The following is a 15,875-nucleotide window of genomic DNA, read 5'->3' on the forward strand; positions in this document are numbered from 1 at the left end:
CGAGTGCTCCGCTGGGGAGCGGATTTGTGAACTCTAGGTTTCTGGCCTGAACGTCACTGATGACGCCTCTGCTGAAAGACCTCTTTATTATCATGGTAAATACCAGGAGAACAAAGGGATCATTCTCAGAACAGAGGGCTATCTGTTATTGTTAACTGGATGTTTTTGATTATGGTATTAACTTGGCTGGAGTATTACAGCACATCGTTTTGGGCATGAGTTCATTTAAGGAACTTCTCTTAATATGGGAACTACATAGCTCACTCACAAGCCTCCTCTATCTGGGCTGTGAACAAGATCTTCAAACTGGAGCCATCTATTTGAGAGTTCACAGCTTGGGAGAAGGAGGTACAGGTGAGGAGTATAGGAAAAATAACTTGAATTTTGATATCTTTTTCACATTTCAGAGTCTCTGGAAAAGGATTTAATTTGAATTAACATGAAGACCTTCCGTGACATTGTGGAAATATAAACGAGATTCATTACTGGAATTGTGTTTCAGTTCTCAGCTGAAGATAAGAAGTATTTGGTAACTTTGGGGAGTGGGTGGCTGCATTGTCTCTGTGAAAATGCACCATGAGCACAATGAGGAGCCACAGGAAGAATGGAAACAACAGTGGATGGAGAGATGAAGACCTGGGTTCAGTTTTAATTCTGCCATTAACAACCAATATGATCTTCAACAGCCCACTACCTCCCTGAGCCTCAGCATGAAGAAAGGGGGTTGAGTTGTAAGGTCCTTGTGAGCTCTGAAGTACTGTGGTTTTATGAAAAGACAAGATTTCAATTTTTTTTTTTCCATTTTGAGGTGCTGCAGAGCACTCGAATCTGATAGTTGAATTCTTTGAAATCTGTATTCCATGTTCCATTAGTAAAGGTGCGGGACTTCCAAATGCATCACAGCATCTTGGATACACAAAGGGATTGTGCTGCTGAGAAATGAACCCAATGCTTAGAATTCACTTTCCAATTTCTCTGAATTTTATGTTCAGTATCAAGAGAAGGACATGTGATTTATTTGGGTTTGCCCCTTAGAGTATGATATTCAGATAATCATACTGAGGCCTTTGTGTTTTTCTTCCCTAAATTCTGTCTAATTCTTTCCTTCTTTTAGTTTCATAACAATAATATTACTATTTTCTTTCATGTGGGAAGTCCTGAGAGTCACTTGAGTCATTTGACTGTAAGATGACCTAACAGAGAAGACCCTGTTTAGCTGAATTGTTTATTCATCATTTAAGCTACTTCATTTCCATGATCTTTATTTTTCCAGATATCAGCTTCCCACATCATGGCCTATAGGGATTCTAAGAAGCCTATAGCTGAAGCATAGAGTAGAACATTTAGAAGAGAATAAAAAAGAGAAAATAAAATAAAAAGACTTTTATTGTATTTATGCTTTCAAAAGACAGATATGGGGCATACTATATTTTCATGCTAACATCTATAGCCCGAGGAGGAAAAACATGAGGGGTTATTAATGGTGTTGATATAAGTTCTGTTATTTGAATGTCACTTTTGATTTTGGTACTTTAGTTCAAAAGCAAAATTATAATCTTATCACAAAGTTTTACTATACTGGAGAAACATTCATTTGAAAAGCTATATAATGATAAATGTTTTTGTTTATTCCCACAGATAGCTAGTGATAATTTTGTGGATCTTTCCCCTTAAGATTAGGTTTTCCTTCACATTCTGGTCTCCTCTAGAGGTCCACTGATGAAGTCTTGAATAGCCTGATGCAAAGGAAGCCATTTTTTGATAGACGTTTTCAGAGCTGTAATCCAGCTGCAGAGATAATAGCACGTGACAAGTCATCAAAAAATCATTGCACTTGAAAGAAGGTGAAATTTACAATACAATTTAATTTATTTTCTAATTGTTTCTCTTGGTCATTTAGCTTGAAATTAATAAGGTAAATAATGTTCCTTAGGTTTTGGATTGAACAAAAAGATCAAACGCCAAATGAGAAAAATACAATTGTACCTATGAAGTAAAATTATGTTATAAATAATAGAATCAGAGGAGGGTACAGTATTTGTAAATAGAGAATAACAAAGCTACAGAACTTTTAAAAATCTTACTGTTTCTATTCCAATTTAAAGTTCAGTTGATCAAACATATAGCAATTGAATATTGCCATTAAGGCAAACATTTCTTTGTTAAATTCTGGAAAGCACAGCAAACTCTCCTGTCTTCTCCTTTCCCTTACTTTCATTTTCTTGGATGATGTTTTATAAAATGTGCATATATAACATTTATTCTAAAGGTCTTTGGTAGGAGTTATTTTTTTTAATGGTTTAGGTCAGATAAGCTTAGGTAATGGGAGTTATGGAGAATTGACCAGAATTCTTTCCATCAGTGTGTCTTAGCAGCATTAATAAGTTAATATGCTATGTAATTATCTAAGAGAGGAGTATGATTTGAATCATTTCCAAAACTTCCTTTTTGCAGGTGGGGTATCCTGTGAGACCAGAGTTTCATGAACCACATTTTGTTTCCTGTTGATGATATCCACTCATGGATTTGGCAATGAGATCCAACTAGGCAAACGAGTGGGTTTTATCAAATAGGAGTTAACTCTGTTTCGTTGACCCTTTTCCTACATATGCCAGTTGGTGCTTCGTTTTCAAGGGAACCATCTTAATCTGTCAACCAGCTTGTATAGCATGAACCCAAGGAAGAAGATCTTGGCAAAATACCTAGCAATTCTGTATTCATTTCTCCCTCATTATAGCCTATCTTTAAGCATGAGTGGAACAGACAAGATTGATATAATGGGACAGGTGCAGTAGGGGTGTTCAACCTTTCAGTGACTCTGCACCGCACTGGAAGAAGAGTTGTCTTAGTCACACATTAAATATATTGTGACACGTGATCACAAAAAGAATCTTATAGTTTTCAGTAAATTTACAATTTTGTGTTGGTCTGCATTCACAGCCATCCTGGGCTGCATGTGGCCTGCGGACCACGGGTTGGACACCCCTACTGGAGAAATCTTTTTTTCTTTTCTCAAATGGTCACTTGTTGAGATCCTGAAATTCGACTTTCAGAGTTTTATTTCTTTAGGTTAAAACAGTGTATCTAGTCCTTGCTAATGTCTCTGGAAATTTTACTATATTGTTTGTTTTAATAAATTACTGCAAATTTTTTATTAGATCCTTTTTATTAGTTGGGAGAAAGTGTCTGCATGAGGTGAGAGCAACTGCAGGGCACTGGCTGTCTTGGGACCTGGAGCTGGACAGGGTGACTCCTTGGGGGGGTGGGGGTGTGGGAGGGGCTGCAGGGGCCAGAGCACCTCTGCTGCATGGCTTTGTCTTTGTTGACTTCCCTGCTTTCCCCCCCAGAATCATTATGAACCAAATGCCTTGTGTATGTGCCAAGTTGGATGCTGAACATACAGATTTAGATGGGTAAGTCTTGTATCTTTAAATAGCTCATGAAAAAACCAAAAAACTGACCAAGTTCAGATGGACATATCAATAAGTGTTATGTGAAAGGAGGTAAAACAGCAACTCTGAATTAATAAATTACAGCATCACAACTTATGGTATTAATAGATTTTTTTTTATGTTGCCTGAGTCAGTTACTGCCTTGGGAAAAAATGTAGACTCCTTTCTCATTTGAAAACAATACTTTTAGAAGAATCATTTTCTATGCATTGAAAGAAAAAGAATCCTGAGAATATTAACTAAGGAGACTATGCAAAGAAAGGGTGTGATTTAATTGAAGATACAGGGTTGAAGTTGGAAAACACAAATAAGTGTTTGCTGTTAAGGTTCTTGTTAAGACTGAAAAAGAAGGAGAAATATGCAGATCTCAACTTACCGTTGGTTTTCTGCATTATTTTCTGCACAAAAATAGAAAGTCTGGAACTCTTCAGATGGAGGTTTGAGTTCAATGACTGATTGCTTGAAGCTAAGGGTCTGCTCGTTCACCTTATACCCTTGCAGATATAGGCCACCTATAGAAGGTGAAAGAAAAAAAAATGAGAATAGGGAAAGAGTTAAGATGGAGAAAGGGTCTGAAAAAGCATCAAAAATTTACAGCTGAAGGAAACTCTAGTCAGCCATCCCACTTATGAATGAAGAAGCTGAGACTCCAAAAGTGTACAGAATTTAAGGACATCCATTGATGATCAATGCCAAGACTAGTAATAAAGTTTGGGTCTCCTGGTTTTCATTTTTGTAATCTTCTTACCATATATTCAGTTTTGAGCTTTGGTTTACTGTGGTCCTAAGCAAACTTCTCTACCTGGGGGACACATTTTGAAATAATTTTTTTTGGCATCAAAGAATGACGCCTGCAATATTACATTAGAGAAAAATTTAATAATATTGGCTGGGCAGAACCATTACGACATCCTTTCTGAAGAATAATGAAGCATGCCAGCAGTTTCTACAACCAGCATAGATTCTTACCTTCTTTGTGCATATTTAATGCAAAGCACATTTAAAATATGAACCCACAGGGCAATGTGAGGGAGGCAACTTGAATTAAAATGAGAGTGAACGACTGGTTTTAAAAAGATAATTTCCTCCCCATGGTCCTTTTAATCTATGTTAGTGATTATATATTGCTTGGCCTGAATTTTCTTTCCATTATTTGGGGGTTTGGGAGAGGATATCAGTCTAGGAGAAGGTGTATGTGTGTGTTTTAATGGGGTTTTGAAACTCTGAGGTGACCTGAATTCTTTGCAGAGACTTCAGGAAACATCATTAGCAGCAATGCTGAGATGTTTAAACATCTTTTGTTCTTGCTAATTCTTGTTCTCATGCCCCACCTGCCTGTAGGAGCCACTTTAATGTGCTGTACTAACAAAAATAAGAAAATATGACTTGGATTTTTGCTCCTCTACACAATAACAATTTCATGCCCACATGTTAGTAAGGAACTCTCAACAGAATATTTGGTCCCTTTGAATATGGCTGACTTTGGTTAACCTGGTACCAATGTACACTGTCAGGAAGTCATCTATTTTTCCTTTTAAGCAGAATGAGTGGCTTCTAGATTTTAAAAATTGGGGGGAAAGTTGTTTATTCTATAAGGGTATTTAAATGTAATGTTAATTTTTAAATAAATTTTTTATTAAAAATAAGTCAATTTCAGAATGACTAAGAAAATTTTTCCTTAAGTAGGCTCCAGTAAAATGTTTTTACTAAAATCCGAGCAACCTTTTTCTTTATGCTATATGTATTGACTTTAGTGAGATATAATTTGTACATCATAAAATGCACCCATTCGATGTGTATAATCAATGATTTTTAATGTGTTTATGGAGCTGTGTAGCCATCATTATGATCTAATTTTATGACATTTTCATACCCTCAAAGAGAAACTGCATACCCATTAATAATGCCCCATCTGCTGCCTTACCCTAACACCAGGCAATCCAAACCTACCCTCTGTCTTTATAGATTTGCTTTTCCTGAAACATTTAGTGTGAGTAGAATTTTACAACATGTGGCCTTTTGTGACTGGCTCCTTTCACTTAGCATGTTGTTTTCAAGGTTCATCCATGCTGTATTATGTGTCAGTACTTCATTCCTTTTCATTATTGAATGATGTTCTGTTGTATAGATATACTGTACCATGTTTTATTTATTTATTTATTGTTTTTTCTTTTAAAAAATATATAATCATTATTATATTTTTTCCATTACCATTTAGTCCTCTTATACACACTCCCACCAGCAATTATCACACTGTAGTCCATATCCATGAATCTTTTTTCCTTTTTGCTTAATCCCTCCACCCCCTAACCACCCCCACTAGCTATCATCTGTTCTCCATCTATAAATCTGTCTCTGTGTTGCTTGTCAGTTCAGTTTGCTCATTAGATTCCACGTACCATGTTTTATTTATGCATTTGTTAGTTGGTGGGCAATTGGGTTTTCTTTAATTTTTCTGCTATGAATAGTGTTGTTATGAATATTCATGTACAACTTTTTGCATAGGTGTATGTTTTGGGAGTATATACTAGTAGTGGAATAAGCAATGTGCTAGATATTTCAGGTACCTAGAGACATAGCAGAGGGTTATTTTGCTGTCTTTATTTTCTGCTCCAAACTGCAGTGCACAGCATTTATATGTTGCTGCACTGGTTTCTGACATCTTCCTGCTTGTGAGGTTTCCTTTTCTCATTTCTCTGAGCATATATGAATACTCTCCCCATCCCTACCCTTTCTGAGAAAGGATAAAAAGTATTGTACAAAATGTGTCTGCTACAAACAAGGTTATCTGACCCCTTTTCTAACCAGCAATAGTGTAGAAATGATTGGCACTAAAGACACCCAATTATAACCCAATTACCTCATTGGAGGTGACCTCATTGGGCAGTTCTCTATCTGTTACTAGGTAGCAGCAATAAATAGCAAGCTGGCACAGTTTTGGACAGAGATTTCTCACAAGAACTGTACAAGCATTGTGTGTTCTGTTTGTTGCAATAGAGTAAAATCTCTCTCTTTGAGACATGCTCACAGACCTTGATGTGATTTATTCAAGAACCATAGTTAACAGTTACTTCCAGCTTTTGTTGGAGAGATAAAAGGAAAAAAAATCCAGGGTATGGGGAATGACAAGGGGCTTCAGGCCTGTGAAGAGGCACTTGACTAAAGGGCGTCTGGAATACTCACACAGTGCCTCTTTAGTATGAGCGGGCACAGGCAGGCCAGTATCCATATTGTTAAAGCACCGGCACTTTCCTGGATCATAAGGAGAGGCTTCAGGGAACTGTCTGGGGCTCTTTCTCTAACTCCCACGATGCACATTAGAGGCATATTTATCTAGCTGAAAGTAAAATGTGGGCTTGGCATCTAATGTGTTTTTTACAGGAAATCAGGGCTGTGTTGCTTCTCATATCTTGCTCTTTCCCCTCATTTCACTGTTATTCTTTTCTTGTCTTCTCTTTCTCATTCTCACTATTGTCTCAGAATCTCAAAGGATGATTGCAAGAGATGTCACATCCCAAAAACTCTAGGTACCTCCAGAAATAAAAAGTATCAAGTGAGGTCTCCCAGGTTTCTCATAAAGAACATATATCAATTGAATAAAATAAAGAATAAAATAAAATAAAAAAAAATTAAATAGTAAAGCAATGGAGATGCTATGAGCCAGTGGGCTGTGTCTCTATGAAGTGGTACCACAGAAGCCTGGATCTTAATAAAAAAGCAACTAACATGGCAGGTATATTATAAAGATAATTGAAAGGAAAGAGCCTTTGTTAAGTACTTTAACATTCTGAACAGAAAACTGACTATTTGAACAAACGTATATTTACTGCCAATGTTTTTGTATATTAGTATTTTTCCAACTTTTTTTTGCCTGTGAGAAATATAGACCTCTACATGTTCCTGTACATTTAGACCAAAATTTTGTGAAACATTGTGAGGTATCATAATATTTTCTATTCAATTAAATTCTGTTCTATCTTATTTTTAAATACTGGTCACAAGCTACTACATTGATTGCATGACTCAGTAATAGGGTCAAAACCTGCAATTTGGCATAAATGGTAATCAAGGTCTATTTCAAGGTTATGACCTTTACAGGGCTGGAGAACAAGGAACCAGACTAGAGTGGGATGTGCGAGAGCCAAGTGGGACTTGGACAGTACAGCAAGGAGGAATTTTAGATCAGACTAGCACAAAGATCACTCACATGGCATCACCTAGAAGAACTGAAAATGAGTATTAAGACTCAGTGTAATCTTTATGAAATTGATAATGATTCATATTCCATGCATAGAATATGATTAAGTTAAATTGAATATTTTATTGCCTGTAGTGTTTGTGGCATATCATGGGTTTAACCATTCTCAAAAAATTTCTCTGTTGGCCTCACAGCTCCTATGTTTCTTGTGATAAATAATTGGATGGGGTGGACCCTGGTTATTGCCATTGGTGCACTGATGTCCAGAGTGCAGAGACTAGACATGCAGCATTTTTGACTGAGTGCTCCTTTAAGAAGACCAGTTTCTATCAGGGAGTGCTACATGTAGCATCATGGCATAAAATCAAGAATTTGGGCACAGTTATCAGATAGCATTGTTCACATTTTGTTGCTGTCACTTACTAGCTGGGTGACCACTGGCTTTATTCAACTTCTCTAAGCTCTAGTTTCTCACTTATCATGGTGCAATAACAGTGGATATTTTGCAAATATTAGTTTTAGATAATGAATATAAGTGCTTATCAAAGTCCTGGACACATAAGAAGCCTTCCATAATGCATGCTAACTTTCCCCCTATAATATCCCTGAGCAGTGTGATCCAGTCCTCTGAAAAAATGTGGTTAACCAGTGATTCTTGGTAGACAGTGGTGATGGGGCCATATTCATTTTGGGAATTTATCACAGAAGAAGTGGATGGACATTCATCGATCCCATCTTGGGTTTCATTGTGCCAGATCACTGGCTGTGAGCGTCAGGTCATGACTGAAGTGAAAATGTACAAGAAGGTTGATTAGGACTCTTAGAAAAAGGATGTAAACCTCAATTTTAAATTAAAATCTAGGGAAGGTAAAAGAGTTTAGGAGAGTCTCTGCACAGCTGCCTTCATGCTGAAGAGGGGTCAGACACTGATTAGCCCTGGGAGAGCTCCTGTGAGGGCCCAGTGGTGGCTGTCGGGTGGGGGTAGGGAGGGTGCAGCCGTGAAGTGCACCTTCTGAAACAAGGTGCATGCTCTGGCAAATGGTATTTTTAATTCGAGGAAGGGTAGAGTCATGTAAAACTAAAAGTCACAGGCCTCTATTTTAGAACATGGCCTAGATATACAATTTCTGTTGGAATTTCAGTAAGGAAAATGTTCTTTTAATCCATATTTGAGAAAGTATGGGCTAGAAATTGAGAGCCTGGGGAGATAGGAATATTCAAGACTGAAGGCTGGGAAAGAATGAGTGACTTTGGATTAAATATTTTTTAACCACAAAATAATACATTTTCAAGAAAGGATTTAAAAATAGATAACACATGATTGCTGGAAAGGGTGTGATATGGCAGAAAGGTCAGGCATCTACCCAGTGGCCTGAGTTTTAGTTTTTACTTCTGAATTGGCTGTTCTGTTTTTTAATCTTTCTTCACTATTAATGCGGGAATGGTAAACTACTCACACTTTATGGAATAATGGCCAATGGCAGTAATATGCCGTTCATTCATTCATTCATTCAACACACATTATATCTCTGAGTGTATAAGCCCTTAGAAGAGATAGGTTTGCTAACAGAGATAAAAATACAAAGTAGAGTGTGGTAAGTGCCATATGATAGGTAAGTATGCAAATTCAGAAAAGGTTGTTTATGTAGGACCGTCTGGGATTGCTTTAGAGCAGAAATAACAAGCCTTTGAACAAGCACTTGAAGGACAGGTAGAATCTGGACAACTTGTGTTCGGGAGTCAGTAGATACAGAATGTTTCAGGGGAAGGAACTAGTACAAGCAAAGAGATGAGGTCAGAAGAATGTTTAAGGGGGTGTGCTAAGGAAATAGAATGTGACCATGTTTGGGTAGAGTACAGGGTGCTTTAACATGAGGAGTGGAAGAGAAAACCAGAAACAAGGGTTTCAGAGCAAAGTATAAGGCCCTAGAGTGCTCTAGAGGCAACAGAAAGACCATCAGAGTTTTAGGAAAGATGTGTGAAATAAGATCTGAGTATAAACAAACCTTCCAATTTTTCCTACTTGTCTATTTTTTCTTTTTGTTGGTATAATTTAAGCTACCTGGGTTTACATTCTTTCACTATTTACTAGTCAGAGAAACATGAGCAAATGATTTAACCTTGCCAAGCATCAGTTTCCAAATGTGTAATTGGCACAATAATGTATTTTATAGAATTGTTGTGGTAATTAAATGAAATGATAAGTAAAAACACAACAGAGTGATGAGTACAAAAAGCTGATCTCACTGAATGATAATACTGCCTTTGCTGATACTATTTTTAGGCTATTTATTAGTAGCTGTTTTCCAGCTCTCCAACTAGGGCTTTCCAAGTAGGGCCTCCTGCGACCTCCTGCGACCTTCAGGTTAAGGGCAGCCATCTAGTGGCTGCCATTACTATTTTAAACTTTTGGAATCAGTAGCTATCTCTGGCCCCAGGGCTTTGGCAGCACTCTGTTAATATTTCATTTTGGAGTAACCTGAGCATTCAACCCTAAACATTCCTTCTCTAACTATGGAAACAGTCTCTTGAAAGTGAGCTTCATTGATTTGGTAATTAAAATGGTTCAAAGTTTTGTAATGATACGTTATAAGAGAAGTTCTAGGTAATGACCACTTTGGAGGTTTGTTTTGTTTACTTCATTCCTATCCTGGTATCAGGTGCATAAAGCTGTGGATTTAGAGTTCTATTCAATAGGAACAGCCTGTCCTGTAAGTGCTTAGAAATGCCATCTATCTCGTAATAGTTGAATAGTATTCTGGGTCATGTTTTAACACTCTCACAATGGAAGGGTGATTAAGTAGAAGAGAATCATTGTATTGTTCCTCCTGAGTGGTGAGAAATGGACCATGCTTGCTTTGTACCTCTTTTGTACCCTTCCAGGAAGGTCAAAAATTGTCACAAGATACCCATTTCTCATTTGGCATGTCTGTCTAGCCCAATTAAACCTAAGCATTAATGCTAAAAGAAAGAAATTAAATGACTGAGATTATAGAATGTTGACTAAGGCTAATGATTTAAGGCTTATTCATTTGGGAAAACATCCAGCTGCAAATAAAACACCAATAATCTCTTTTGTCAAAAACTACAAGAAGGCTAAATGACCCTTCTTGTAGAAATTAGGCACAATTATTTCATTATTAAATTATATAGTTTATATTTTTATTTTGTATATATAGTTTTTAACACATACAACTGTATATACGAATGTATATATTATATATATGATATAGAGAGAACTTTTTATGTAGAGTGCTTTATTTGTAGAACTTGTCACTCTGTTGGCAATTATCTCATTTCATCTTCACCACAGTCCTGTGAAATACAGCTGTTTCCATTTTATAAATGAAGAAAGCAGGTTTTAAGAAGTTAAGGGACTTGCTCAGGGAAAAATTGACAGTTAATGTTTGTTCAGTTACTCACTTATGTAAGATTAGGGATACTATGAGAAAAGGGTGGAGTCACTGCACAAGAAGACCATTGACACTGACTCTGCATGTCATTGTGACCAAAAGAATGAAGGCGTTTATTTTCCTCTTTTCCAGGCAGTAGCAGCATGGAGTTAAGGGTACCAGGTCTGCAGTTTGTTGGACTGTGGTCAGAGCTCAGCTTCACTGTTTACTACAAGTAATCTTGTCAAGCTATGTAGACTTTCCAAACAGTTTTCTCATCTGTAAAATGGAAACTATAGTAGTACCTCTTCTTTGGAGGATAAATGAGCAAATTTGGGTAAATTACATAGCACAAGACTCAGTAACGTTTCCATAAAGCTAAGAGGTCATTACTATTATTATTGTAATTGCTATTGTTTCCTGTGAGAGTTGAGTGCATACCTGAGGCCTGAGTGGAGCGAATGCTAGCATAGAAGTACAAGCAGCCGTCCTTCAAAATGCAGTAGTGCTGGACCCATGAGTCTGTGCTTCTGTCCAGTTGGTGCAGGAGGCCCAGGCACTCCGGGCTCTTGATAGCCAGGGGCGGGAGGCTACTGTTGTGCAGAGTAACATCTTCCCAGACATGGTTCTGCAGGTGTAGCACAAAGGGATCATCTGAGTGATCATCCCGCGCCAGTCTATGGTCACAGATTCCCAAGCCCGAGACTTTAGTGCCTGAGCTGTTTGATACTATTGCTGACAATCTGAATACTTAATCAACTATCCAGAAAACCTGAAGTAACCCATTGGCCATAGAGAATGTCCCCCTTCTCTTTGGCTTCTGTTCTATTGTGAGGAAATCCAAAGAACATCAGTGGTATATAGAAAGGAAATGGAGGTGGCTCCTCAGTGAAGAATATGTTGAATGGCACTGCCTGTAAGGATTGGTCCCAGTTTGCTATTTCACTCAATATTTGAGATTTTCCTCCCAGCCCTGTTCTTGGTAGTTCCACTGTGATCCCAGATTCATGCTTTATTTTATCTAGAACTCCCATTTGTGCAATGGGACAAGTTAAATGCCCCATATTGGCCTTAGGCACTCATGGTCAGTGATGTGGAAGGCCTATGATAAATCAAGATCTTCTACCCTAGAGGGTAGGTAGCCCTGGGTCCACAGACCTGAGAGGCAGGTTCTTCCTGGGAATTTGACCTGAGACATAAGGACATAGCGTTTCATCTCTTTATCATAATGCCCTGCTGGGCACCCGGCCAGTTTCTCTTTGTTTGGTTTCATTTTTGCTCTTCAGTTCTAACAAGGCAGTGCAAAAGATTCCAGACTGTAGAGCTGGCTCTATTCGGTGCTGTGAAGTGGGAGCCTGCTGGGAGTTTGGTTGTTTCTTTTGCACTCTGCTACAGACAGAACGCATTAGCAGAATAGATAGATCCCTCTTAAAAATCTCGAGGCTCATTAGGATGACTCATTGAAGAGATGGATGAGTGTAATGAGTGTTGTGTTCCAGGTAAAATGAAACACAACTCCTGCTGTTTGTCATGTGATAATGCCAGTGATTGTTCTGAAAGGACAGCCACAGGGCATGGGGCAGTACATTCAAGCTCAAATGATACAAATTTTCTGAAACAGACAAAAGCCAAAATATGTACAGAAGAGAATTGATAGTAAGTGCCTTTTGCTTGTATGCCATTTTTGTGAGGAAATGAACATATTTAAAGGAAATCTATCTCCTCATTAGAAATCATATATGTAGTAACATAGTTGAGTATTAAAGCAACCCCTCCCCCATACACACATACAGGTCATAGCATTAGCTCAGAAAGGAATATCAAAGGCCTTACGGGCTAAAGTGATGACTCACCTGTTAATGTTATGAAGTTATCTATCAGTTTATAGGTCAAATCTAAGTTAAAAATTATATTGCTCCAAGGCTAGGAATTATGAACTGGCAAGAACAGTGAAAGGAAGGTGGCCTAATGTGTCTCCAGAACAAAGATAGGAACATAAAGCCCTGCATTTCTGAACAGAAGACTCATTTTCCAATAAACTGTGTGGCTCACAGCACTGTCCCAAGCCATCCCTGACATCTTGTACTCAGGGAACAAGAGAAAACCGCAGCAGTGCCCCAACCTCATGGGGAGCCACTGGGCTGCTCTGTGTGAAACAGAGTTTCCATGCCAGTTTGTGATGCTCCACCGAGCTCACTGAGAGAAATGTCATACAAACCCCTGGAAATAAGGAGAACAGCAGGAATGCAAGTTCCCTCATAGTGTCTGAGTAGGAAACCCTGTTGACTTAAAATCCTCTTTTCCAGTTGTCAGAAAAGATCGAAGATGTTCCCAGGTGGCCTGCAAGGCATCTAACTCTACCCTTTGCCCCTATGAGGAGAAAACCTGAATGAAGACAGAGATAAATATTGAGAACACTTACCTGGCGGACAGGATGGACCGCTTTGTTCATTGCCTCAAGCCACCTGAAAGACAGTGAAATGAGAGGCATTCCCCTCGGGGGCCCAGTAAGTGCCATTCGGAGGTGCTGGCTGTTCTCCCTGAAACCCATTGTTCACACAGAACAGTCCCGAGGCTCACATATATTTCACAGTTCATGGTTGAAGGGCAACACATTCTAACAAAATTGCTGTTACTAGGTGGCAAAAGCCTACTCCCATCAGGCATATTTAAAATAAATTATCCTTATTCTTTACTATGGTTTAATTAGTGCCTAAGAGAAAACTCATTCATTTTTTAAAAAATTTACCAAAGTATGTGAATTCATTAACACCAGCAGGGCTCATAACAACTCGTATATGAACTGTAAGGCACTCACTGTTAAAATATGGGAAAACTAGTAAATGGTCACCGTCAAGAGTTCCTTGGACATAATGGTCACCTTTAGGGCACCTTTACTGCCTCTATTTGAGAACTGAACTTTCTTGGTCCTTTTTCCTCAGCCATTGTAGCAGCCTGTCCACCCCACCTCAACTTGCCAATTTAAAAAATTTTTCTTTTAAACCCTGTAACTCCCAATCAAACCATACTGCTTAGTCTTCTTCCCAAAGTTTGGTTTATTCACTCTGCCCTTCTCTGTTCCATTTCTTCAGTTGTGTGCTTGTCTGACCCTATGCCACACCCTTCCTTCAGGAACTCCTCCCTTATCCCCACACCCAGGCACCTTCTCTCCCTCCCACTCACTTCCATGCCACCTTTGCCTGCTTCTATAACACATTTCAGTTTCTATTTTGAATTAAAAGTATTGGAGGAAGTGCCCTATTCCGAAGGCTTAATCATACTCATTGTCCTAGTGACCTTAAAGCAATAATCTTGAACATATTAACTTATATCCAATACATACAGGGTGGGGCAAAAATAGGTTTCCAGTTGTACATGAAACACTTTATTCTTGTATTATTATTTATTAATTGTTGTATTATTTTCCTTACAAACAACTGTGAACCTACTTTTGCCCCACCCCATGTTTTGTCCATGACTTGAAATACAGCCAAATCACTATCATCATATTTCCCTATTTGTCCTTTAAAGCAACATATATTTGATACATAATGGTCTACATATAGGGACAGTATATTGTTTGCCTGAGATGTTGCAGACCTAGGGCATTCTTTAAAACTGGAGCTGAGTTCAAATTCTCTTAAAGAGATATGCCATTGACACTAACACTGTTGACCCATTACCTGTTGTCATTGTCTTCCTCAGCCCATCCCTCACCCTAAATTTGCAGTACTTACACGAAAGTGGTCAGTTGACTCACTGGATTGACCAATGATCTCTCTTCCCTCAGGGCGAGACACAAAATAATGATCACAGTCACTAAATGCTTTGAGTTTGTGGGCTGCCCTCTGAGAGCACCTGTGCACACCGTCAGAATGCATGCTCACAAAATGCCAACTGGATCACCCCCACAAAGCTGCATTATTATTATTATTATTTATTTTTCTCAGTGTACTGTAGTCTGTTAAATTGTAGCCTTACCGTGTTACTTTTATGCTTTGGACTGTCCATTCAATTAGCTTAAATATATAAATTCAGTAATTTGGGGGGAAGCTAGATATGAACTGTGGCATTATTGAGGGTTTTAAAGAAAATGTAGAGATTCAAAGTAAATAAGTTAAGAGAAGATGCCTCTGTTTTTAGAGATTCTGTTAGAAAAACCTGGAGGAATAATGAAGAACGGGGCTTGTATTTGAGAAACAGACAATTTCTTGACTCCTGCTACGAATGTGCTGTTCCAATCCCAACAATCTATAAGACTGCTATTAAAGAAGCCTGCTCCCCCCAGCCCCACCAAAGTGAAAATGGTAAGATAAAACATTAATGGATTACCTTTTCATTTCTTGGTTTGAGGTTGCACAGAGGCAAAAAGTTCTATTTCCAGACTGAGGCACACAGCTGAACACAAATGGTTTTCCCAAACTGCTATCAGTGTTGACCTCTGCACCTGCTAATGTTATTGCCCCTAGAGGTGGGCATTTGCCTTCATCCTGTAATTGATAAGGAAGAGGTTCAGTTGGTGGGCACTGCAGCTCAGCAGATAAGGGAGAAAATGAGAAAGGAACAGACTAAAGTTATTTTTGAATTGATTGCTTGATCTGAAATAAAAATAAAACCACAATGAATTTTTGTAGATTATGTTTTCCATGATATAGTCCACAAAACTCCAAATTTCCAGCTATGATATTTTCCCAGATTCCTTTTGAATAGCCTCTATTGTTATGCATTGTATTTATGCCAACTTAGGAAACTACCATTAATTTTTAATGCCTATTTTTCCTCTCAGTAAAAAGAACATCAAAAGAATGGGTATTATAAAGCACGTGTGGTAGG

The 15,875-nt window shown here is 38.2% G+C and overlaps 1 protein-coding gene across 9 annotated transcripts in view; it reads right to left on the reverse strand.

Annotated features, from left to right (window-relative positions):
* Positions 1 to 1,368: 1,368 nt before the first annotated feature.
* LOC118499499 overlaps positions 1,369 to 15,875 on the reverse strand; it is a 107,153-nt gene continuing 92,646 nt past the window's right edge. For 8 of the 9 annotated variants that reach the window (XM_036020620.1, XM_036020619.1, XM_036020618.1 and 5 more), the window contains 5 exons: positions 15,375 to 15,532; positions 13,465 to 13,507; positions 11,484 to 11,670; positions 3,829 to 3,964; positions 1,369 to 1,788 (listed from right to left, as the gene is read on the reverse strand). In XM_036020620.1, coding sequence (XP_035876513.1) covers positions 1,689 to 1,788; positions 3,829 to 3,964; positions 11,484 to 11,670; positions 13,465 to 13,507; positions 15,375 to 15,532 — 624 coding nt within the window. In that variant the 3' untranslated portion in view covers positions 1,369 to 1,688. The remainder of the gene's footprint in view (positions 1,789 to 3,828; positions 3,965 to 11,483; positions 11,671 to 13,464; positions 13,508 to 15,374; positions 15,533 to 15,875) is intronic. The other variant, XM_036020625.1, reaches the window with a different exon arrangement.

This window comes from Phyllostomus discolor, chromosome 3 (assembly GCF_004126475.2).
Source record: "Phyllostomus discolor isolate MPI-MPIP mPhyDis1 chromosome 3, mPhyDis1.pri.v3, whole genome shotgun sequence".
NCBI lineage: Eukaryota > Metazoa > Chordata > Mammalia > Chiroptera > Phyllostomidae > Phyllostomus > Phyllostomus discolor.